General features: G+C 38.9%; 1 protein-coding gene across 2 annotated transcripts in view; it reads right to left on the reverse strand.

Annotated features, from left to right (window-relative positions):
• Positions 1 to 2,967: 2,967 nt before the first annotated feature.
• Positions 2,968 to 26,971, reverse strand: part of FLVCR1 (FLVCR choline and heme transporter 1) — a 33,143-nt gene continuing 9,139 nt past the window's right edge. The window contains exons 3-11 of one of the 2 annotated variants that reach the window (XR_001881482.1): positions 21,779 to 21,919; positions 16,146 to 16,213; positions 14,161 to 14,264; positions 11,864 to 11,974; positions 11,264 to 11,369; positions 10,598 to 10,709; positions 4,750 to 4,817; positions 4,429 to 4,584; positions 2,968 to 4,190 (exon numbers count right to left, since the gene is read on the reverse strand). Coding sequence is in view for 1 of the 2 variants with exons in the window: in XM_017851956.1 (XP_017707445.1) it covers positions 4,510 to 4,584; positions 4,750 to 4,817; positions 10,598 to 10,709; positions 11,264 to 11,369; positions 11,864 to 11,974; positions 14,161 to 14,264; positions 16,146 to 16,213; positions 21,779 to 21,919 (785 nt within the window). In the remaining variant the exon portion in view is untranslated. Of the gene's footprint in view, positions 4,191 to 4,384; positions 4,585 to 4,749; positions 4,818 to 10,597; positions 10,710 to 11,263; positions 11,370 to 11,863; positions 11,975 to 14,160; positions 14,265 to 16,145; positions 16,214 to 21,778; positions 21,920 to 26,971 lie in introns of those variants that run through there. The other variant, XM_017851956.1, reaches the window with a different exon arrangement.

Genomic DNA, 26,971 nt, shown 5'->3' on the forward strand with positions numbered 1-26,971 from the left:
CTCAGTATTTTAATTGGGGCAAGAAAGAGGTAGGGTTCTTAGGCAGCATCCCACACAGCTAGGGGCTGAGCACTCACGCACTATGCCATCACCTTCTCCTTTGGGAGAAATCGTGGACTGAGGGGAGTCTCTCTTGCCACTAAGCTGTGCTAACTTCAAGGAGGAGTGATGCAGATAAAGTGAAAATGTTCTTTTTCCTTTCTTTAATGCATTTATTCTCAGATATTTCTGCTCCAAGGGTGTGCTGGAACTTCTACATTGGACTTCTGGATTCCTACAAAAGAACTATCATCTGAAAGTACTGGTAAAAATCAATGCTTCTGTGGAAGAATGATGATACAAAGCTCCTATTCTGCCATCGTGCTAACATCACTCTCTAAAGTTACTTTTAAAGGAATAAAATATTTTAGTATCTATTTTAGCCCTGACCCTGGTAGACTTTGTTTCCCTATTTTATGTTCCATGCACTACCTCATTCCCTCATTCCCATTCTGAAATTTTGTAATCCCTTTAAACTCCCCATGTGAACCTAAGCATCAGAATTTTTCAAAAAGTCATAGCAAATTAACATAAAAAAATAAATTTATTTTGAGTCTGAAATATTGAAGAACAAGCATACAGATAAACAGTACAAAGAGCAAAAATTAGAACATGAGTAATGACTTATGACACAGGCATTTTTCAAACTATTGCATACAGACACATTTTTACATATAAATTTTTTTACAGACATCTCTCCAACATTCTCAATAGGCAAGAGTTGTATTTGTGACATTTATAATAAATGCAACAGCTTTTAAAACATCCAGTTTCTTTCCTAAATCATTTGATTAACATTCACACAAGTGATGATTACCTATTCCATTTTCTGAAAATATGACACACAGTCATGTGCCACATAATGATGTTTCACTCAACAATGGACCACATATGACAGAGATCCTATAAGATTATAATGGAGCTGAAAAATTCCTATCACCTAGTGATGCCACAGCCATTGTTACATTGTAGCACAATGTATTATCTGTTCTGTGTTTAGATTATACAAATACCATTGTGTTACAATTGCCTAAGGTATTCAATACATGAACATGCTATACAGGTTTGTAGCCTAGAAGTGACAGGCTTTGCCATATAGCCTAGGTATGTAGTAGGCTCTACCACCTAGGTTTGTGTAAGTACACTTCATGATGTTCACACAATGATGAAATCACCTAACGTCAAATTTCTCAGAATATAGCTGTCATTAAGTCACACATTACTGTAGAATTATAATTCTTGTTTGATATATTACAGACAACTTTCACTCAAAATACAGAAAAATTATCAATTCATTTTGCATTCTGTCACATATTTCACCTCCTTTCTAACAAGGAAAAATACACAAACATATATGTATATGCTTTTCAGAAATAAAGTATTCTAAATTTCATTTGTAATTTGTTCAAAACCTCAGGAACTCAAGTACATGATTAGTTTAAACAACATTGATAGTTTAAAAACAAAAATAATTATTTGGGGAGAGACCTTAACATATATTTTGGCTGTTTTACCTGTAACGTAAATGTTAAAAGAAGTAATGATTGGACATACTCTGCTTGAGTTACCCTCAACTGACTGTTGTCCAGCGAATTTTTCTCAGGCTGGATTCAAGTTCCTGTGATATAATAATTTGGTCTATTCCATGATTAACAGCATTTAATATTTTGAAAAGATCTTTGAGATCAAACTGAACACATCCATTTCATGGATGAGGAAAATACTGCCCAGAGAGGTTTAATGACTTGTCCAGAGTTATAGGAACGTACAGAAACACATTCAGGACATGGACACAGAGTTCCTGATTCTTAGTCAAATTCTTAAGGTAACACATTCCCCAGGGTCAGATTCTACATAATTTACAGTAACTTGATTATAAAGAATGTTATAATTTCAATATATATCAATGCATATATTCTGCCTGATATAGTTGGGATACTTGTCCCTCCAATCTCATGTTGAAATGTAATCCTCAATGTTGCAGGGTGGCCCTAATGGAAGGTGTTTGGGTCCTGGGAGTGAATCCCTCATGGCTTGGTGCTATTCTTGCAGTAGTGAGTGAGTTTTCACAAAATCTGGTTGTTTGAAGGTGTATGGCACCTCCCTGCTCTCTAGCTCCTGCTTCGCCGTGTGACATCTCTGCTCCCACTTAGCCTTCCACCATGAGTAAATCTCCCTGAGGGCTCCCCAGAAGCCGAGCAGACACTGGTGCCATGCTTACACAGCCTGCAGAACCGTAAGCTACTTAAACCTTTTTTATTTGTAAATTACACGGTCTAAAGTATTTCTGTTCTTTCTTTCCTGAAACAGAGTCTTGCTCTGTCACCCAGGCTGGAATGCAGAGGTGCAATCTCAGCCCACTGTGGCCTCCGCCTTCCAGGTTCAGGCAATTCTCATGCCTCAGCTTCCCAAGGTGGGACTACAGGCGTGTGCCACCATGCCCGGCTAATTTGTGTGTGTGTGTGTGTATTTTTAGTAGCGATGGGGTTTCACCATGTTGGCCAGACTGGTCTTCAACTCCTGACCTCAAGTAATCCACCCACCTCAGCCTCCCAAAGTGCTGAGATTATAGGTGTAAGCCATCGTGCTTGTGCTAAACCTCAGGTATTATTTATTTATTTGAGACAGTCTCACTTTATCTCCCAGGCTGGAGTGCAGTGGCGTGATTTCAGCTCACTGCAACCTCTGCCACCCGCATTCAAGTGATTCTCCTGCCTCAGCCTCCCGAGCAGCTGGGATTACAGGCGCTTGCCACTGCGCCCGGCTAATTTTTGTATTTTTAGTAGAGACAGGGTTTCACCATCTTGGCCAGGCTGGTTTTGAACTCTTGACCTCGTGATCCACCTGCCTCGGCTTCCTAAAGTGCTGGGATTACAGGCATGAGCCACAGCCACAGCGCCTGGTTTATTTTATTTTATTCACTTTTTTTTTTTAGTAGAGATGGGTTTTTACCATGTTGGCCAGGCTGGTCTTGAACTCCTGACCTCAGGTGATCCACCCACTTCGGTCTCCCAAAGTGCTGGGATTATACGCGTGAGCCACCACGCCTGGCCCAAGTATTTCTTTATAGCAATGCAAGGATGGCCTGACACACTGCCTAAATCAAAACTGCTATTCACTTCAAGGGTATTCATTACCTGACTAGCTTTTTTGGGTGCATATGAACATAATGTAAATTCTATGGCTGATCAAATGTCATTACTATAAAGATACTCCCCATGAGCTCAGAGTCAGGACATCAACAATACTTAACCTCTCACTGTAAACATGACACAGTGGTAGGCACTGTGGAAATATATTTGGTCCTATTTTCCCTACCTGAGCATGTAAAAGAGCAGACAACTCCAACAGTGTGATGACGCTGCAGTGAAGAAAAGAATCCACTCCCTGGCACACTGATGGAGCATGTACCTGGGAATAGTATTCCTCAAAGGAGAATGGTCATAAAAATGATACTGCAGAATTCAAACAGCATTCAAGAGATCTCCACTAAATGGAGACATGTAGGCTATCTGAAGTTATTACAGATTTCCTTATTTCAGGAATCTTCAAAGCAAAATATAGGATGTGATACAAGAAATCATGAAATAGCCAGTAACATATATGATGAAATTGTCTTACTAGAAAGTTACACATCAGGAAAAAAAAAGAAGCAAGTTTAAAATAAAAAAAAGGCAATGGGTACAAAACTATCTCAAGTTGGAATGAAAAAAATACAGTGTTAGCATTTATCCATGATAGAAAGGCAGCACAGAAAAGAACTCAAGACAGAACGAGCCTATAACCAGGCTCCTTAATGAGAACATAATTCTAATACCAAAGTCTGGGTAGAATCTGTACACAGAATAGTTTTTGTAGCCATTGACTGCATGTGTAACAAGAGTACAATAAATGGGAAAAATCGTAGAGGTCATCTGAAAGCCTGATCCCAATGCTGTCCTTTGTGGGTGAGTAGTGTCATGTTGGTATGTTGTACTCATATGAAGTGGCTTGAACAGTTGGTCAGCACAGTGAAAAGGCAGCCAATTAGGAATATATTGTACATTTAGTTCCATTGGATATTTTAATATATAAACTGCATGAACAATTATATCTTATGGGGACTGAACACCCCATATTATCACTTTAAAAGTCTTCTAAGCTTCCATTTTCTACAAAAAAGAAAACATCGACTTTTAAAAGCAAATGTCAAGAAGCTTACTTTCAGATACAATATAAGACTAAAAACTGGACACTGATTAGATAAACAATAGTGTTAACATGATGTAAACAGAAGAATTTTAAGAAAATTTCCCTTAAATTAACAATTAAGCAAAATAATAATTACGCATTTAGAGTTCATATGGTAATTTTCAAGTAAGTGTGTCTCTTCCCCCACCACATACAAACCCAGTCTTGGTGCTCATATCTCTCTCCAAGGATGATCACATTGTCCCCAATTACTACAGGATAGTAACTTTTCCTTTCTCTTCAAATTGCTGATTCTGACTGCGTGGACAACATAACCGTTTTTGATTCTTGGTCTGTGGGACTGTCAGCTGGTACCTATAAAATAATCAGAAGATTAAAAATGTATAGCATCTGGCATATCCTATTATAACAGATCAACAGTTGACTTGGGGGAAAAATAGCTAAATAAAAAAACATGGTTTTACATTTACTCTATACATATTTCTCAACAGTATAATCATAAAAATATTCATTACTTACAGCTTTAACATCAACATTTGTAATTCCTATATTTATGTTGTGTCTTCGCAGATCCGACTTGATTAATGCTGAAACAGAGAGGCATCAATGGAGTTACTATAAACTGTTATGTGAAGATTTTTTTTAAAAGCAGCTCAAAGTCTTTCTTGGTATTGTCAAATTTAATACACTGTAGTGTCATGATATTTAATAGCATCCCAATAGCCTGAAAAATAATAGTACCTCTCTAAAGTTGTTAACAATTAGTAAGTCATTCATTATTGAACAAACACGGGAATGCTAGCAACCAATGATACAAAAATAAAAAGTAATTCTTTTTTTGAAAGGACTCTCCAATCTAGGGAAACTTTGACATGTAAACAAGTATAACAGTGTATGATAATTGCAAGGTATGGTGGGGAAGGGGGAGCAAAAAAGTCTATGTCAGCCAAAGGAAATTAGAGAAGGTTTTCCAGAGAAGACATATTTGATACTGGAAAAAACTGAGTAATAACTTGTCAAGCAGACAAGAGGAGAGGAAGACATTCTAGGCAGAAGGGAATGCAGGTATATCTCAGAGATATTGTGGGTTCAGCTCCAGATCACCACAAAAGAGTGAATATTGCTGGGCACGGTGGCTCACGCCTGTAATCCCAGCACTGGGAGGCCGAGGTGGGTGGATCACAAGGTCAGGAGAGTGAAACCCCATCTCTACTAAAAACAAAAAGTTAGCTGGACATGGCGGCACGTGCCTGTAGTCCCAGCAACTAGGGAGGCTGAGGCAGGAGAATCGCTTGAACCTGGGAGATGCAGTTTGCAGTGAGCCGAGATCACGAAACTGCACAAATTTTTTGGTTTTCCAGTGCATAAAAAGTTATATTTATACTATACTGTAGTCTATTTAAAGTTTGCAATAGCATTATGTCTTTAAAAAAATCAATCTACATGCCTTAATTTAAAAACACTTCACTGGCCAGGCACGGTGGCTCATGCCTGTAATCCTAGCACTTTGGGAGGCCAAGGCAGGAGGATCACCTGAGGTCAGTTCGAGACCAGCCTAATCAACATAGTGAAACCCCCATCTCTACTAAAAATACAAAAATTAGCCGGTATGGTGGTGGGCATCTGTAATCCCAGCTATTCAGGAGGCTGAGGCAGGAGAATCACTTGAACCCAGGAGGCAGAGGTTGCAGTGAGCTGGGATGGCACTATTCCACTCCAGCCTGGGCAACAAGAGCGAAACTCCATCTAAAACAAAACAAAACAAAAAACACTTTACTGCTAAAAAAATGCTAATTATTATCCAAGCCTTCTGCAAGTTCTCTTTTTGCTGGTGGAGGGTCTTGCCTTGATGGTGATGACTGCTGACAGATCAGGGTGGTGGCTGCTAAAAGGTGGGAGTGGCTGTGACAATTTCTTAAAGTAAGACAGTGACGAAGTTTGCCATATTAATCAACTCTTCCTTTCACGAAAGATCTCTCTGTGTGCAATACTTTTTTGATAACATTTTACCCACAAAACTTCCTCAAAATAGGAGTCAATTTTCTCAAACCCTGCCACTGCTTCATCAACTAAGTTTATATAATATTCTAAATCCTTTGTTGTCATTTCAACATTTACAGCATCTTTACTAGTAGATTCCAACTCAAGAAAACACTTTCTTTGCTTATCCATAAGAAGCAACCCTTCATTTGTTCAAGTTTTACCATGAGATGCAGCAATTCAGTTACCTCTTCATATTCCACTTCTAATTCCAGTTCTCTTGTTATTCCCACCACATCTGCAGCTATTTCCTCCACTGAAGTCTTGAACCCCTCAAAATCATCCATGAGAATGGAATTAACTTCCTCCAAACTCCTGTTAATGTTGATAGTTTGACCTCCTCCCATGAATCAAGAATGTTCTTAATGGCATCTAGGATGGTGCATCCTTTCCAGAAAGTTCTCAATTTACTTTGCCCAGATCCAAGAGAGGAATAATTATTTCTGGCAGCTACAGCCTTTTGAAATGTATTTCTTAAAGAACAAGACTTGAAAGTTGAAACTACTGCTTGATCCATGGGCTGCAGAAGGGATGCTGTATTTCCAGGCATGAAAACAACATTGATCTCCTTGTACATCTTCATCAGAGCTCTTGGGTAAACAGGTGAATTCGTCAAAGAGCAGTACTATTTTGAAAGGAATGTTTTTCTGAGTAGCAGGCTTCAACAATGGGTTTAAAATATTCAGCAAACCATGCTATTAACAGATGTACTATCAACTACAGGTTTCAGGTTCATTGTTCCATTGATAGAGCTTAGGCAGAGCAAATTTAGCCTAATTCTTAAGGGCCCTAGGATTTTCAGAATGGTCAACAAGCATTAGTTTCAATTTAAAGTCACCAGCTGCATCAACCCCTCACAGGAGAGTCAGCTTGTCCTTTGAAGCCAGACATTGATTCCTCCTCTATAGCTATGGTAGTCCTAGAAGGCATCTTCTTCCAATATAAGCCTGTTTCATCTACATGGAAAATTTGTTTATTGTAGCCACCTTCATCAACAATCTTAGCTAGATCTTCTGGATAATTTATTTCAGCATCTACATCAGCACTTGCTGCTTCGCCTTGCAGTTTTATGTTATAAAGACAACTTCTTTCCTTACCTCATGAACTGACCTCTGCTAGCTTCCAGCTTTTCTTCTGCAACTTTCTCACCTCTTTCAGCTTTCACAGAATTGGACAGTTAGGGCCTTGCTCTAGATTAGGCTTTGGTTTCCGGGGATGCTGTGGCTGGTATGATCTTCTAACAAGACCACTCAAACTTTCTCCGTATCAATAAGGATGTTGTGCTTTATCATTTGTGTGTTCAATGGAGTAGCATTCTTAATTTCCCTTAATAATTTTTCCTTTGCATTAGCAACTTGGCTAATTGTTTGGTGCAAAAGGCCTAGCTTTTGGGCTCTCTGGGCTTTTGACATGACTTCCTCACTAAGCTTAATCATTTTTAGCTTCTGATTTAAGATGAGAGATTTACTATTCTTCCTTTCGCTTAAACATTTAGAAGCCATTGTAGGGGTATTAATTCAGGGGTATTAATCAGGACCCTGATGTCAATATTGTTGTGCTTCAGAGAATAGGGAAGCCCAACAAGGGGAAAAGAGATACGGGAATGGCTGGTCAGTGGAGCAGTCAGAACACACAAAACCTTTATTAAGTTCACCATCTTTTATGGGTGTAGTTCATGATGTCCCCAAACAATTACAATAGTAACACCAAAGATCACTATCACAGACGACCGTAACAGATACAATAATAACAAAGCTCTGTAGTAAAATACTCAACATATGAGAGAAATTAATTAGCATTTGAGATGGTAAAAGCATCAATGTAAAACTAATTTTAAAGATTTATTCTCACTTCTTAATTTTCAAGACTTGATTTGTTTGAATTAGAATTCATGAATCTCTTGTAAAAGTAATTTGAAAGGGGATTACAAAACTGCTCCCTTCTTTGGTATAACAATAATACTTTTTTTTGAGACAGAGTCTCGCCTTTGTTGTGCAGGCTGGAGTGCAGTGGTGTGATCTTCACTCACTGCAACCTCCATCTCCCAGGTTCAAGCAATTCTTCTGCCTCAGCCTCCCAGGTAGCTGAGATTACAGGTGTGTGCCCCCACACCTGGCTGAATTTTTTTGTATTTTTAGTAGACACGAGGTTTCACTATGTTGGTCAGGCTGGTCTCGAACTCCTGACCTCAAATGATCCGCCTGTCTCAGCCTCCCAAAGTGCTGGGAATATAAGCGTGAGCTACCACGTCCAGCCAATAGTAATAGTCTTAGATAAGATATAGTACTTGCCTGGAAATTAAGAACCAACATGGAATTACTTATGAAAGAACAATAGTTAAATATTACATATTTATTTAATATATTGTTAATATATTACATATTTCACAGTTTTGTATGTTTTATTATACTAATTGGATGGGGGAAAAACTCCCTTGTGATAAGATGCTTTTCTTTGAGGAAACAGACTGCACTCACTTTCTTTTAGCTTAATGAATGAATGCTCAGGTTCCTATCATTCATACAATAATGAGTGAGCAACCTTAGGTAGTTGTGTATATCCAAAATCTTTATCACTGGTGAGATTTCATATTGAAGGTTTCACAAAGAATGATCAGGTATTCAACAAACAGTAGAAGAAATTCTGATTCACATCTTTCTGATAGATTCTGTCCTCCAACTAAGTTATAACCAGATCAAAGAAGCACAATCTCTCTTGGTATCTGCGAGGGACTGATTCCAAGACCCCGCCTCAGATACCAAAATCCATGAATGCTCAATTCCTTTATATGAAATGGTGTAGTATAAGCTTGTTCAATCTGTGGTCTGCAGGCCATATGTGGCCCAGGACAGTTTTAAATGTGGCCCAACACAAACTCATAAACTTTTTAAAAACATTATGAGATATTTTGCAATTTTTTTTTTAGTTCATTAGCTATCATTAGTATTAGAGTAGTTCATGTGTGACCCAAGATAATTCTTGTTCCAATGTGGTCCAGAGAAGGCAAAAGATTGGACACCCCTGGGTAGTATTTATATATAACGTACACACATCCTCCTACATACTTAAATCATCTCTAGATTACTAATATCAAATACAATGTAAATAGTTTTTATACTATAATGTTTAGGGAATGATGACATTTTAAAAGTCTGTACATGTTCAGTGCAGATGCAACCATTCATTTTTTTTCCAATTAATTTCAACCCACAGTTGAATCCACAGATGAAGAACCCACGGGATACACAAAGGGCTGACTATAATCTCTCCTGAATATCCAAAGCTTCTGTCCCTCACGATGGTAAAGGGATACAGAAGGAAATTCACAAAGTAAAATAATACTACAAGCCAACATGCACCTGGAAATACTTCTGAACATAAGTCTTGCTTCCAAATCTATTGTATACCCATGTGCATGGGCAAACTATGGATAAAAATTCTTTGACATTCTCTTTCTCTGGAGATTGAGCACTATTTTCTTTCCAGCATGTCTATGATGACTATACCTAAGAAGTATAAGCACTAGCTAAGGATTCCACATACTATTTCCACCACTACCACTTGACTGCTTACCACCTCTACCACATTGTAACAGTAGAAACACGTGTTAGGCACCTCCCAGGTGCCAGACACTAGGAACTTTTCATGAACCATTTCAATTAATCCTCACGGTAACCCTATAAAGGAGGCTTTAACGCTCTATTATATAAATGAGGAAAGGAGGATGTGAGAGGTTAAGCAACCTGCTAAAGTCACACTCCTAGTGTGCAGCAGAATCGCAATTTGAGGCCAGGTCTTCCCAACTCCGCGTCTTTACCACTCTTTTTCTTGAGACAGAGTCTTGCTGTTGCCCAGGCTAGAGTGCATTGGTGTGATCTTGTCTCACTGCAACCTCTGTCTCCTGGGTTCAAGCGATTTTCCTGCCTCAGCCTCCCAAGTAGCTGGGACTACAGGTGCGCGCTACCACACCTGGCAAATTTTAGTAGAGATGGGGTTTTGCCATGTTGGCCAGGTTGGTCTCAAACACCTCACCTCAAGTAATCTGCCCGCCTCTGTCTCCCAAAGTGCTGGGATTATAGGCGTGAGCCAACGCACCCGGCCTTTACTCCTCTTTTTACAACAGTTTTGCTTGCTATGCAGAGTAACTGTATTGAATTTGAAATCTGCAAAATGAAGTAATAGATTCATGTCCTTAGAAGAAAACAAATAATGTCCTGCTTTTTACCTCATTTTTTCCCCTTGAGTTCTGCCAAGCTATTGAGAAGCAATATACATGAAAATTAACACATGACACAAGTCCTTTTGCCAGGCAAACGCCCTAATTTACCTGTTAAAATGATGCCTATAAACATCCAGACACAGAGAAAAATGTTTCCTGCCTTAGGATCATAGTCTGATGTGAGCTTTCCTTGAGCCAATGTGAACAAAATTCCAAATATCTAAAATACAATAAGAAAAATAATTTATTATTAAGTTTACTTATTTAAAACAAGTATAAAGTTTTCACCAGAACTTTTCTTAACTTATTGTTTATATGATTTGTTTTCTAGAAACATTCATTGAAAAGTTGAATTATTAAACAAAAACCATGGTCAGGCTGGGCACAGTGGCTCACACGTGTAATCCTAGCACTTTGGGAGGTTGAGGTAGGCGAATTGCTTGAGCCCAGGAGTCCGAGACCAGGCTGGACAACAAGGCGAAACCCCCTCTCTACAAAAAATAACAAAAAACATTTAGCTGGGCATGCTGGTGTGCACTTGTCATCCCAAATACTCTGGAGGCAGAGGAGGGAGGATTGCTTGAGCCTAGGAGTTTGAAGCTGCAGTGAGCCATGACTGCACTACTGCACTCCAGCTTGGGTAGCAGAGCAAGACCCTGTTTCCAAAATACAAAACAACAACAACAACAACAAATAAAACCATAGTCAAACTCATTACTCACTAGAATATCTGGTATAATAATCATCTCAGGTTTAGAGAAATCAGAGGTTTACCTGTGCAGAAGCATTAAGAAGACCAGATGAAGTACCTTCAGATTCAGGGTAAGTGATTTCAACAGCAAATTCAAAACCCAAAGGGAGGTAACCAGTCATGAAGAAGCTAGGAAAATAAATCCAGAATTACAGAAAGAATTATCAGAAGGTCACAATCACATACTGATGTAATCATTTTGCATCTTAGGCTTATTCTAATGACCAAATAAGTGAATATTTTGAAGTTGCTATGTCAAAGTAAGGAACTATTATTATTGACCAATCAGCTCAAGATTACAGAACTGGAAGCAACTAATACCAAATTTTTTTCTGAGAAAAATTTACTTCCAGTTTTATAAGTCAACTGTCTTTGTAACCAAATAAAGTTACACAGATTAAGTAAGGCTTATCCATTTTTTTAACCTATGGTATACCAAAAACCAATTTTAAAGAATTTTAATAGTTCTTAAGAATTACACGTTTATATGCACAGAATGAATCCTTAAAGTTTAAAATATTGAAGAACCTTTGGATGAACTTAAAAAATTAGAGACCAGAGTAATAATACTTCAGAATCATAACAGCATGCTATCACTCCTCCTAAACACATCTGATACTTACCCAAGCACCCCTCCAGTAACAAACACGATGATAATGTATCCGAGGTCCAATGTGAAAGTAAAGATAACCATTCCAATAAAAGACAAAATATAAACTATCAGAGTAGTCTGTCTAAAACAAAAACAACAAAGTTGTTAGTATTTTGTCTAATTCTCCTAGACATATAAAAATCATCACTCTTATCTGTTCAGTAATGAATCTTTGATTTTCAAATTTCACCCCTTCTTGTCTATGGAAAATGTATCCACCAAAGCATAAATTTAAAAGCATTTTTAATTTAAGATTCAGCAGCATCAGGAAACAAAACCACACCATATCGAATGCTCAGACGGGGATACTTTTTTATGAATAAAATCATTTTTATGCCACCAAATGGGATAGTTCCCTATTCACATTTCAAGATTCAGATCAAATTCTACCTCTTCCAAATGCCTTCTGTAACCACACCAGCTTATAAGGGTCTCTCTTTCTTCCAAATTCCTTTGTCATTTTGGTACTATAAAACTGATGACATCTATTTTAGTTTGCTCTATTATTTAACTTTTCACATGTGAATGCCTTATTTGCTCCATTTAGACTACAAACATGTTAACAACAGGGATCATATACTGCTTGCCATAATTGTCATCTAAGAGAGATGCACACAACAGGAGTTTGGCAAATGAATGGCAGTTACCCTGAGAAGAAAGACACAGTGGCAAAGAACACACGTCTATGCCTATCAAGTTTTCTAAATGTATAATGGATGAAAAACTTAAGGAATTTAATCCTTTACATATGCTTCCTTCATCTATAAATCAAGTAGGTTTCACTCTAAGCTATCAGTTTACAATAATGCTAACTAAAGCTAAGGTAAGTGTTATCTTAATTTATGGAAAAATTATCTTGGAGAATTTCAAGATTAGAGATATTTTTGGTAGGGTTTAGACTAATAATATCAAATATATCTTGAGCCTTGAAAGGTGCATGGGACACAGTTCCATATTTCATTCATTTATTCATTAATAGTTTCATTCATTCATTTCCAAGTACAGGGGGAAGTTTTGGCCTGTTAAAAAATGTGGTGATTCTTTTAACTCCCAGAGCAAAATATGCTGCCTCTGAAACCCTTTCTTAGTCTCCCAGTTGGTATCATTTATTTTCTTTGGTATTAGCATTTTGGTGGGTCCATATAATGTACAATTAACAGAATATATTCTTGCTTTCTTTTTTTTTTTTTTAGACAGTGTCTTGCTCTGTCACCCAGGCTGGAGTCCAGTGGCATGCTATCTCAGCTCACTGCAACCTCTGCCTCCTGGGTTCAAGCAATTCTCCTTCCTTAGCCTCCTGAGTAGCTGTTATTACAGGTGCTCACCACCACACTCAGCTATTTTTTGTATTTTCAGTAGAGATGGAGTTTCACCATGTTGCCCAAGCTGGTCTCCAACTCCTGGCCTTAAGCAATCTACCCACCTTGGCCTCCCAAAGTGCTGGGATTACAGGCATAAGACATTTTATCAAGCCAGCACTTTCACATTATGCATTATATTACAGTTAACTGGTACTATAGTCTGGGGGTACTTTAGCCAAAAAGTTCTTGGCAAAATAAAGCCTTATGCTCAACGATAATTTTTTATCGGAAAGAATTACTTTTTTGTTTTTGTATTTAAGCCCACAACATAAGAAAAGAACAAGACAGGCCGGGCATGGTGGCTCCTGCCTGTAATCCCAGCACTTTGGGAGGCTGAGGTGGGTGGACTGCCTGACCTCAGGAGTTCAAAACCAGCCTGGGCAACATGGTGAAACCCTGTCTCCAAAAAGTTAAAAAATTAGCTGAGTGTGGTGCTGCTCACCTGTGGTCACAGCTACTGAGGAGGCTGAGGTGGGAGAATCACTTGAGCCTGGAAAGCAGAAGCTGCAGTGAGCCAAGATGGTACCACTGCACTCTAGCCTGGGTGACAGAGTGAGACCCCACCTCGGAAAAAAAAAAAAAAGACAAAGTCTATCAAAAGTCAAATATTTCTCAGAAATGGCTTTTTTTAGAATAGAAATAATTCCTTCTGAAGTGGTAGGTATAAGTATTGTTAGAAAGAAGGGGTTCATAAGGTATCCAAGTTCTCAAAATTGAAATAAATGTGACCAATAAAATAATATAATACACAGAGTATTGAAACACTTAAGTGAAGAGAACCTACTAGTGTTTAGAATCCATATCTAAGTGATAATATGTTTTAAATTTCTTAAAATAAAAAGCGAATTGTCTTTTAAAATCAAAATACCTTTGGTTACACACCATACATGTATTTACTTTCACTTACTTGTATGTTTTGGTATAATCCAGCCATAAGCCACAAAGAATAGAGCCCACCATTCCAGCTACTACTAGTGTTAGCCCAATCCTTCCAGCACTGACTTCTTCTCCCTGAAAACAATTTGCATCAGAAGTTGATCAAATAAATGGATTAACTAATTCAGACTCTTCACATTCCCACACCTTTTCACAGTTAATGAAAATAATTAGATAAAACTAAGCACACAGTAGGAAGATTTAGTACGCGTGTTAGGGTGGGAGGGGGAGGGCAGGTAAAGAATATACATAAGCATTACATTTTAAAACCAGAAAAGAAGCCTAAAATAATAGAAGAAATAAAAAAGGAAAATTTTCCTTAATCCTCTGTGGTTAGAAGTACAATGATTTTTGTGAGGATTCTTAAGTATAGACAGTCATGTGTTCCATAATGACATCTAGGTCAACACTGACTCATATATACAGTAGTGATCCCGTAAGATTATAATACCATATTTTTATTCTACCTTCTCTGTTTAGATATATTTAGATACACAATACTTACCATTGTATTACAACTGCCTACAATATTCAGTAAAGTAACATGCTATACAGGTTTGTAACCTAGGAGCAACAGGCTATACTACACAGCCTAGGTATGTAGTAGGCTACACCATCAGGTTTGCCTACTACACTGTATTATACTCACACAACAATGAAGTACACTGCATCATATTCACAACAATGAAACTGCCTAGTGAATTTCTCAGAAGGTATCCCTGTCACTAAGCAAGGTATGACACTGTATAGATGTCTCAAAAGGAGGTTAATCGATAGCTTTTACATAGTACAACTGCTTTACCCTTTCAAAAGCAAAGACACGTCAATCGGAACTTGATATTTATCTATATTTATGCTGAGTTCCCTTAAAATGTTTTGTCTTTTTCCACATAACCAATCATATTATTTCCTAAAAATAAACTTAGGTATCGTCACAGGGATAGTAACTTCTGCTTTCCACATTGTGTGGGTTTTTTTGTTTGTTTTTTTGAGATGGAGTCTCACTCTGTCGCTAGGCTGGAGTGCAGTGGTGCTATCTTGGCTGGGATTACAGGTGTGGGCCACGGTGTCTGGCGTGTTTTTTGTTTTTTGTTTTGAGACAGGGATTCGCTCTTATTGCCCAGGCTGGAATGCAATGGCACGATCTCGGCTCACTGCCACCTCCACCTCCCAGGCTCAAGCGTTTCTCCTGACTCAGCCTCCCGAATAGCTGGGATTACAGGCATGCGCCACCATGCCCAGCTAATTTTGTACTTTTAGTAGAGACGGGATTTCTCCATGTTGGTCATGCTGGCCTCAAACTTCCGACCTCAGGTGATCCTCCTCGGCCTCCCAAAGTGCTGGGTTTACAGGCGTGAGCCACCGCGCCTGGCCATACTGTGTGTTTTATAAACTGGATTAAATATGTTAAATTAAAATGATAGGAGGCCATTGTTTTGGAGTGAGCTCCCACACTAGACCCAACAGACCAGACCACACAGAACAGTGTCACTAGTGCTAGGTGCCACATAATCAAACTGAACTTTAAAATGGGCCACTTTTCCAAACAAAAAGAGATATACATAAGCAACCTGTCAGATGGGGCCTAGTCCCCTTTGTTTTAATCCTATAAGGAAAGTAACTTTGTAACAACGAATCTGCTCTTTGCTCCTTGTTTCTGCTTTCTTCAGTCTTTTTCTGTCTATAAAGCCCATCTCCTCTGCTCAGCTCATCAGTACCTTTCCAAATCTTTAGATGGGATGCTGTCCAATAAAGGAATTGATAATAAAAGCCAATCAGATCTCTAAAGTTGTGGAAATTTCATTTTTTAACAAATATATTCTCAATTAAAACAAATGTAAATATTTGATAGCAACAATGTCATAATCCTTAATCTCATGACCCTGCTAACGACAGTTATATTGCTAAAGAAAAATTCTTGGCCAGGCATGCAATCTGACACAAGCAGAAGCTTACCTCATAATATGTCAATATCATTTGATTTAATAATGTTGAGACTGAATAAAAGGCACCAGTCATGATACCTACAATAATAAAGATGATGTTAAATCATGATATCTACAATAATAAAGAGAATACTAAAAGTGTGTCATTTACCAGTTCATGAAGTGACATGGAATATTATATGACAATTGTGGAAATATATTTTTCTTTTTTTTTTGAGATGGAGTCTCGCTCTGTCACCCAGGCTGGAGTGCAGCAGCACAAACACAGCTCACTGCATCCTTGATCTCCTGGGCTCAAACGATTCTCCTACCTCAGCCCCACAAGTAGCTGGGACTAGAGGCACAGGCCACCATGTCTGGATAATTTTTGTATTTTTTGTAGAGATGAGGTTTTGCCACATTGCCTAGGATGTGGGTCTCCTTTTATACCTTTCAATGTTTTATAATTTTCTCAATGAAGTTCTTTTGGTATATTTATTCTAAGATATCTTTATAGTTTTAGTTGCTATTATAAAAGATATCTTTCATAGGAATACAATACTTATAAATACATAGGAATACAACTGATATTTTCACATTGTCAGCTATTTAGTAACTTTGCTAACTCATTCTTACTAGTTTTAATAGCTGTCTCTAGGTTCTTTCGTATTATTTTAATAGATGGATGATCACCAAACATTTTCTGTAGAGGACCAGGTAGCAAACCTTTGTTAGCTTTGTAGGACATATAGGTCTCTAATGTAACTAATGTAACTACTCAACTCTGCCCTAGTAGTTCAAAAGCAGCTATAGACAATATGTATACAAACAAAACTTTAATATAAAAACAGGCAATGGCCAGATTTGGCTCATGGGTCACGGTTTGCTGACCTCTGATATGCATAATTATAGTATGAGCAATAACATCTGTTTTCTGTTTCATATGCCTCTTATTTCTTTTTTCTTGTGTTATTGAGCCAGCCAGGACCTCCAGTTAGATGGTGAATGGAAGTGATGACAGTAAATATCCTTAAGGATACTTCTTATTGATTCTTAAGGAGAATGGCTCTAACGTTTGCCTTTAGTATAATACTTGCTATAGGGTCTTTGTAGATAAGCTTTATCAGGTTCAGAAAGTTCATTTGTTGGCACCTAATTAAACTGAAGAGCCTCTGCACAGCAAAAAACAAAACAAAACAAAACAAAAACTATCATCAGAGTGAATAGACGACTTACAGAATAGGAGAAAATTTTTGCAATTTATCCATCTGACAAAGATCTAATATCCAGAGTCTACAGGAATTTAAATTTACAAGAAAAAGACAACCTCACTAAAAAGTGGGCAAAGGACATGAACAAACACTTGTCAAAAGACATTCATGTGGCCAAACATTAAAAAAAGCTCAACGTCACTGGTAATTACAGAAATGCAAATCAAAACCACAATGAGATACCATTTCATGCCAGTCAGAATGGCGATTATTAAAATGTCAAGAAACAACAGATGCTGGCGAGGCTGTGGAGAAAAAAGAACACTTTTACACTGCTGGAAGGAGTATAAATTAATTCAACCACTGTAGAAGACAGTGTGACAATTCTCAAGATATAGAAGCAGAAATATCATTTGACCCATCAATCCCATTACTGGGTATATACCCAAAGGAACATAAAGCATTCTGTTATAAAGATATATGCACATGTATGTCTACTGCAGCACTATTCACAATAGCGAAGACATGGAATCAACCCAAATGCCCATCTAGACTGGATAAAGAAAACGTAGTATGTTTACACCATGGAATACTATACAGCCAAAAAGAAATGAGATCAGGCCGGGTGTGGTGGCTCATGCCTGTAATCCTGACACTTTGGGAGGCTGAGGCAGGTGGATCACCTGAGATCAGGAGTTCGAGACCAGCCTGACCACCATGGTGAAACCCTGTCTCTACTAAAAATACAAAAATTAGCCGGACATGTTGGCACATGCCTGTAATCCCAGCTACTCGGGAGGCTGAGGCAGGAGAATCACCTGAACCTGGGGGGCGGAGGTTGCAGTGAGCCGTGATTGTGTGCACTCCAGCCTGGGCAATAAGAGTGAAACTCTGTCTCAAAAAAAAAAAAAGGAATGAGATCATGTCCTTTGCAGGGACATGGATAGAGCTGGAAGCAGTTATTCTCAGCAAACTAAGGCAATAACAGAAAACCAAATACAACACTTTCTCACTTATAAGTGGGAGCGGAATGATGGACTCACGGTGCACGAGGGTGGAAACAACAAACACTGGGACATTTTGGGTTTGCGGGAGGAAGAGCATCAGGAATAATAGCTAATGGATGCTAGGTTTAATACCTAGATGATGCCTGAGGTCAGGAATTCGAGACCAACCTGGCTAACATGGCAAAACCCCATCTCTACTAAAAACACAAAAATTCGCCAAGTGTGGTGGCACTTGCCTGTAGTCCCAGCTACTCGGGAAGCTGAGGCAAAATAACTGCTTGAACCCGGGAAGTGGAAGTTGCAGTGAGCCAAGATCACGCCACTGCACTCCAGCCTGGGTGACAGAGTGAGAAACCAACAAGACCAAGATTGCAATTAACTTAATCATTTATGTATAGTCAAGGTTTTTGTTTTTTTGTTTTTTTCTCAGATAGAGTCTCGATCCGTCACCCAGGCTGGAGTGCAGTGGCACGATCTCAGCATACTGCAACCTCTGCCTCTCGGGTTCAAGTGATTCTCCTGCCTCAGTCTCCCGAGTAGCTGGAACTACAGATGCACACCACCATGCCCAGCTAATTTTTGTATTTTCAGTAGACACGGGGTTTTGCCATATTCACCAGGCTGGTCTTGAACTGGCCTCAAGTGATCCACCCACCTTGGCCTTCCAAAGTGTTAGGATTACAGGCGTGAGCCACTGTGCCCAGCCCCAGTAAGTATTAAGCGATGTGGTACAAAGACACCAAAACTCCACAGATACCTGAGTGTTCACTGAAGGCACAATCTAACACCTTCGCTGGTGCTATTTTCTTCCTCCCCTTTGTCTGTTCAAATCCAACCCACTCTTCAAGGCCCAGCTCAACCACTCCCTTCTGTGAGACTCTCCCTGCCATCCCTAGGCCTTCCTTTCATTTATCCTTTCTCAATGATAGGCCTCAATGAAGGCCTTCAGCATGCACTTGCCATGCAACTTATCTTGTGTTGTTATCCTTTTGATAAATACCGACTATATTGTTGCTTACTTTTCAGACGTTTATATTATCTCCCCAGGTAGATGATCAATTTCCTATGGGCAGAAATCATATATCATGCCTCTTTCTAGCCACAAAACATCTAGAGCACTACTATACATTTAGTTGGTATTTGATAGCTATTGATGGAATAAATAAACAAAAGAATGAACACCAAAATGAACAATAAGTGAGGCAAAGATTAAGCTAGCTCTTGCAGGATTGCTTACAGAAAAAAGAAGCACATTTCCGGTAAAAGAAATATGGGCACAAAATTACAGAGACTAGAATTAACAGTATATATGCATGTGGAGATGTGTCTGTGTGTGTGTGCTTGTGTATGTCTGTGACAGGGGTTGGTTATAAGTGTGGTTGAAAGAGAATTTTGTATTGGGAAAGTGAGTGATAAAAGAGTGATAACAAAAAGCCAGGCCAGATGCGGTGGCTCACACCTGTAATCCCAGCATTTTGGGAGGCAAAGGTGGGCAAATTACAAGGTCAGGAGTTTGAGACCAGCCTGGTCAACATGGTGAAACCCCGCCTCTACTAAAAATACAAAAATTAGCCAGGCATGGTGGCATGCGCCTGTAATCTCAGCTACTAGGGAGGTTGAGGCAGGAGAATTGCTTGAACCTGAGAGGTAGAGGTTGCAGTGAGCCGAGATTATGCCACTGTTCTCCAGCCCGGGCGACAGAGCGAGACTCTGTCTCAAAAAAAAAAAAAAAAAAAAAGAAAAGAAAAAAGCCACCTTAAATGACTGGCAAAAGAAATTAATTTGCTCTACTATTTAACAATAAGTCACTATATTTTCTCTGTATCTAATTAGGAATTTTAGGTTTAACCTAAACAAGGAGGTAACCAGCAAAATTAAGAAAACGAACTATGTCATGCAAAAGTATCAATATGTAAGGATGAGATGATACGGCATCTGGGATTTGCTTTAAAATATTCCAGGAAAGGCTGGGCGTGGTGGCTCACGTCTGTAATCCCAGCACTTTCGGAGGCCAAGGCGGGCAGATCACCTGAGGTCAGGTGTTTGAGACCAGCCTGGCCAACATGGTGAAACCCTATCTCTACTAAAAATATGAAAAATTAGCCAGATGTGGTTGCGGGCACCTGTAATCCCAGCTACTTGGGAGGCTGAGGCAGGAGAAGTGCTTGAACCTGTGAGGTGGAGGATACGATGAGCTGAGATCGTACCACTGCACTCCAGTCTGGACAACAAGAGTGAAACTCCACCTCAAAAAAATATATTCCAGGAAAAAAATGGAGGAAATAGATGAAGCAAGAATGGCAAAATGTTGATAACTGTTGAAGCTGGGTGATGGCATACACAGGACATAGGTATATAGGAATTTATTAGATTAAATGTTCAACTTTGGTGATGAGCAATTTCTACTAAAAAAAAAAAGAACTAATCCTGGTAAAAATAGTTTAGGTCAGGACTTAATCTGCTATAACTTGTAAAACATTTATGTACCAGGGTTTGTATCCCCAAAAAATGTGAAACAGAGAATAGCAGTGAGTGATTTCTGGAGGCAAGTAAGACAGAAATAGGGAGTGCTGGTGTTCATGTAAATGTTGTTAACACAAGAAACAAAAATGAACTGTCAGAAAACTCTGAAGAAAACCAAGTGTGTTGGTGTCTGCAGTCAAACCTACAGTGTCAGGATGAATACCTGTCAGCTATCCCGAAATCTGGAGAGAGAGAATTTTCTTAGATGTCAGAACTGGTTAAGGTGAGTTCCTTAATGTCTAGTTTTGACTGAGTCGTCAAAACAGATGCCAGCTTGCAGTGTCAAAGAAAGGTATTGCTGACAGCATTTCCCACATGCTTACACCAGTATAACTATAGTTCACAAATGGCCTAAAACACTCCCTGAGAACTCACAAAAGAAGACTGAGTTTCTCTATTTGAGAACTACTTTTCTTTCTTTCTTTTTTTTTTTGAGATAGTCTCACTCTGTTGCCCAGGCTGGAGTGCAGTGGTGCAATCTTGGCTCACTGCAACCTCTGCCTTCTAGGTTCAAGCGATTCTCCTGCCTCAGCCACCCGAGTAGCTGGGATTACAGGTGTGTGCCATCACGCCCAGCTAATTTTTGTATTTTTAGTAGAGATGGGGTTTCACCGTGTTCACCAGGCTGGTCCCAAACTCCTGACATCAAGTGATCCACACACCTTGGCCAACCCGAGTGCTGGGATTACCAGCGTGAGCCATCATGCCTGGCCAAAAACTACTTTTAAAATTATTATTGTTAAAACATGTAAGAAGATCCATCCTGGATTTTCTGCTTTTAGTTTAAAATTTAAATTCATGATTATGCTATAGAGTTAACAGGCCAATCTCATTGAAGTTCAGACTACTAGGTTAAATGAAAAGAATTCACAATGCTGAAAGGCTCACACAGACATTAAAGAAAGTACAAGAAAACCACTTACCATAAGTGATCAACAGAAGGACAAAAGGAATGTTTTTAAACAGGTTTGTTATTGATTTCTTATAGGAGTACTCTTCAGGGGGACTGTCTTGAAGAGCTGCTTGAGCCTGACTTGGTGGATACCGAGGTTTTTCTTTGAAGGCTGAGAATGTACATAAAAAGGATTATGTATATTTAATATATGTACAATATGTTGTTATATATTACAATAAGTAATTAATTACATGTATCTTCCTTAGTGAGCAGACAGAACACAGTCTAAGTTTAAAGAGGTAGTATAAGTCTTTTATGGTGAGGGTTTTCATTTTCACTGATTTCTAAGTGAAGAATAGTTTAACACTGTCATCTCAGTTCTCTGAAACTGACTAAAACTCAGAGATACGGCCAATTTCACATAATGAACTGCAAAACCATCAATAACATGCCACAACCTTGCTGACTGATTATTCTATTTACCTAAGAAAGATTAATTTTTACTACATCAAACATTCAACAACTCTACTTTTAAATTCAGTTCAATTTGTAATTAGAGATAAACATGAAGGCTGGGCACAGTGGCTCATGCCTGTAATCCCAGCTCTTTGGGAGGCTGAAGTGGGAAGAACCCTTGAGCCTGGGAGGTCAAGGCTGCAGTAAGCTGTGATTGCGCCATTGCACTCCAGCCTGGGCAACAGAGCAGGATCATCTCTCTCAAAAAAAAAAAAAAGGAAAATAGAAGAGAGAAATAAAAAATCAGATATGAGGAAGCCAATATACTACTGAACTTTTAAAGGACTTGAGTTAGTAACCATTTTCTTCTGAAATTTGATATAAAGTTTATCATCTGATCCAGTTGCACCTCTGGGATTGAAAAACTTCAGGTGGATTCATGGAAGCAGAGCTAGGTCTTGCTAACTCACTTGAGCTGCATATGGAAAGGACAGGGGTACAGCTAAGAGACATAAAAGTGTAGTATATGGTGTCTGATACTGTAAGTTTTAGCACTGTCCATTTCTAGTTAGAAATTTCACAGCCATCCCAGGCAGACGTCTAGAGACCACCTTTTAGCTGTGCAGGAAAGGATCAACCAACTTTCCACAAAAGATGGCTAAAGAGAGATTTCTTTAGGATTAGGCTAACCAGAAGTCAAGACTAATTCATAGGCCAGGCATGGTGCTCACTTTGGGAGGTCAAAGTGGAAGCATCACTTGAACAAGAATGTTGCTAGAAAAAAATTGTTTAAACTAGCTAGGCATGGCAGCATGCACCTGTAATCCTAGCTACTTGTGAGGCTGAAGTGAGAGGATTGCTTCAGTATCGCTTCACTGAGCCCAGGAGTAAAGGCTGCAGTGAGCTGGGATCATCATATCACTACACTCTAGCCTAGGTGATAAAGCAAGACCTTGTCTGTAAAAAACAAACAAAAAAACACAAAAAACTATTTACAGAAGGGCTGAACTGCTAAAATATGGTACAGCAGAAATTAAAATCTAGTCTTTGTATTGACTCCAAACTTTAAAGTGTCTCAAAATTGTTAACTACAATAGAAGGAAAATACTGTACTTCATTGAATCTAAAATACTCTAATGCTTGCAGTCAATGATCTTGCCAGGTATCAATAGAAGGTTTTCACATAACCATGTCTCAATTACCACAAACGTTAGATGCCACTGATCATTAAAGGCATCTTGATTTCAGAGATTTCATGAAAAAAGTATACCTCAGGATTGATGAAACAGGGTAAATTCAAAAAGAAAAAAGAAGGCCAGCACAGTGGCTCACACTTGTAATCCCAGCACTTTGGGAGGCTGAGGTAGGTGGATCATTTGAGGTCAGGAGTTCAAGACCAGCCTGGCCAACATGGTGAAACCCCATCTCTACAAAAAAATACAAAAATTAGCCAGGCATTAATGGTGGCACATGCCTGTAGTCCCAGCTACTCAGGAGGCTGAGGCAGGAATTGCTTGAACCCAGGAGGCAGAGGTTGCAGTGAGCCAAGATTGTGCCACTGCACTCCAGCCTGGGCAACGGAGTGAGACTGTCTCAAAAAACAAAACAAAACAAAAAAAGAAACAGAAAGAAAAAAGAAGGTAAATGGATTCATAAAATAATATTGTTTAGGGATTTTTTTTTAGAAATTAGGATTTTTCTGCCATCCTCAGCCAGACAGTAAGAAAAAACAATTTTTTAATAGAAATTAGGATTTCTTTTTTTTTTAATTGGCTATTTCTTTCTTCCAACAAGGAAGACCTACTTTGCAGTTTGAAAGAGGGTTAGATCTGATGGACCTATCAACTGGAATCATTTGGAAATTTAAAAATAATAAAGATTTTGAGATTCTACCCAAGGCTCAATGAATCAGAAACTCCAGGATGAAGCCAAAGAAACTGTTTTAAACACAAAACTCCCCAAATGCTTTTGAAAACCAACCAGGGAGAAACAATCACTGGGAAAGTAAGAAATGACCCTTAAAATTTCCATGAAATACTATAATTCTCTAATTTTCCTGTTTGCTGCTAAAAAATTTTTTAAATTACATTTCATTGCTGACCAACACATTAACTGTGATATAACTAAAACTTACCAAACTAAAATATACTTCTATTTTTACAGATCTCACAACTAATTAAAGTGGAGATATAACTCATAAATATTTACTTTTTAATATCCTTACATTGGAAGGCTGGTACACATAAAAGGTTTAAGTTGCAAATCCTCCTCTTCCTTTCATTCTATCTGATCTTGTACTGTTAGGATGTCTGTTGTCCTTTCCTGAGTCTCTTTGTATCCTAATCAGATAGGAAATATCTCTTTTTACTAAGATTGGTAATGCAGAACTCACATAGTTATAAAACGAAGTTTCAGAAAGTAAAAACTATGCTTACTAAGTAGTCATGGGTACTTAATGCATCTTAAGTCTCTTACTTTTTTATTTACCATGGCAAAATAAATCTAAATGGCTCAAATCTGAACTGAAATGCAAAAATGAAAATACTGCTGACTTCTGGCTGGGCGCAGTGGCTCACGCCTGTAATTCCAGCACTTTGGGAGGTCTGAGGCGGGCGAATCACCTGAGGTCAGGAGTTGGAGACCAGCCTGGCCAACATGGCAAAAACCTGTCTCTACTTAAAACACAAAAATTAGCCAGGGGTGGTGGGCGCCTTAATCTCAGCTACTTGGGAGGCTGAGGCAGGAGAATCGCTTGAACCCAGGAGGCAGAGGTTGCTGTGAGCTGAGGTCGCACCACTGCACTCCAGGCTGGTCGACAGAGTGAAACTGTGTCTCAAAAATGAAAAGAAAAGAAAATACTTCTTACCAGTCTTTAAATCCACTACACTTACTTTTTTTGAATACAAGAGTTATCTTTTAGTTTCAGGAAGTCAAACTATCTTTCGGCAAAAATCAAGCCTGTATTTACCAGCTACATGTTGTAGGAAAGTCGAACTTAAGTCTACTTGAAGAAAGAGAAACAAAAGCCATGGATCTATGACCTTGTTTACGCCTAGCTGCTACTTTTAAAGGATGAAATATGGCTTCTTCTTTCTCCTTTGAAACAGAAAAATAATAGCTTTCTATTGTCTTCTCCCAACCAAAAATTTGCACCAATAAAACAATTGATTATTTGAAGCAGTTATTCTTCACTTCTGGCATTAGTCTTATAAAGTAGCCAAAATATTCTCGAGCACCACATTCAAACTTTTCCTCCTGTGATGAATATGTTGTAAATCTTTTGCTGTTTAGGGCCACTTTTACTTCTTAAAATCATATTTTAACATGTTTTAAATTTCATTATTTGTCCCTGTGTGATTCAGGCATATATTACATATATTAGGTTATTAAAAGACAAATAAATGTTTGAATCCTGGCTCTGCCTCAGCTCACTGTATGACTCTGAGGAAGTAAATCCCTGTCTCTCGCCTTTACAGCTTTCTCATCCATAAAATGTAAATAACAATAACAAGCTGTTATGAAGATTACATGATACAATATATGTAAAATAATTCTGTAATTATCAAGTGCAACACAAAATATATTGTCTTTTTGGACAAATATTTATTTAAAAAAATCAGAGACTGCCTCAGGAGCTTGAAATTCTTACAGACTAAGTTAAATGTATTTCTGCTAAAAGTATGCAGCCGGGCCAGGCATGGTGGCTCACGCCTATAATCCCAGCATTTTGGGAGGCCGAGACAGGCGGATCACCTGAGGTCAGGAGTTTGAGACCAGCCTGACCAACATGGAGAAACCCTGTCTCTACTAAAAACACAAAATTAGCCATGTGTGGTGGCACACTCCTGTAATTCCAGCTACTCAGGAGGCTGAGGCAGAATGGCTTGAATCCAGGAGACAGAGGTTGCGGTGAGCCGAGATCGTGTCACTGCACTCCAGCCAGGGCAACAAGAGCTAAACTCTGTCTCAAAATAAAATAAAATAAAATAAAGTTTATTTGTTTTTTTTTGTGGGGGGGAAGGGGACAGAGTCTCACTCTGTCGCCCAGGCTGGAGGGCAGTGGTGTGATCTCGGCTCACTGCAAGCTCCGCCTCCTGGGTTCAGGCCATTCTCCTGCCTCAACCTCCCGAGTAGCTGGGACTACAGGCACCCGCCACCACGCCCGGCTAATTTTTTGTATTTTAGTAGAGACGGGGTTTCACCGTGTCAGCCAGGGTGGTCTCGATCTCCTGACCTCGTGATCCGCCCACCTCAACCTCCCAAAGTGCTGGGATTACAGGGGTGAGCCACTGTGCCCGGCCAAAATAAAGTTTATAGATATCTTGAATTAAGAATCAAAAGCAGCTGGGCATGGTGACTCATGCCTGTAATCCCTGCACTTTGGGAGCCCAAGGCAAGCTGGGAACAGCCTGGGCAACATGGTGAAACCCTGTTTACAAAAAATATAAAAATTAGCCAGGCATGGTGGCGCACACCTGTAGTCTCAGCTACTCAGAGGGCTGAGGTAGGAAGATTGCTTGAGTCTGGTCAGGAGATCGAGGGTGCAGTGAGCTGAGATTGTGCCACTGCACTCCAGCCGGGGTGACAGGGTGAGACCCCAGCTCTTAAAAAAGAATCAAAAGTAAAATTATACACACATTATATGCTTATGTGTTTAAGTACATTAATATTAAATATTTTTATTGTGATTACTTTTGGCTTCTGTCATCCACGCAATTTAGTGAATCAGGAAAGTTTTTTTTTTTTTTTTTTTTTTTTTTTTTTT

This window comes from Rhinopithecus bieti, unplaced genomic scaffold, assembly GCF_001698545.2.
Source record: "Rhinopithecus bieti isolate Rb0 unplaced genomic scaffold, ASM169854v2 scaffold_34876, whole genome shotgun sequence".
NCBI lineage: Eukaryota > Metazoa > Chordata > Mammalia > Primates > Cercopithecidae > Rhinopithecus > Rhinopithecus bieti.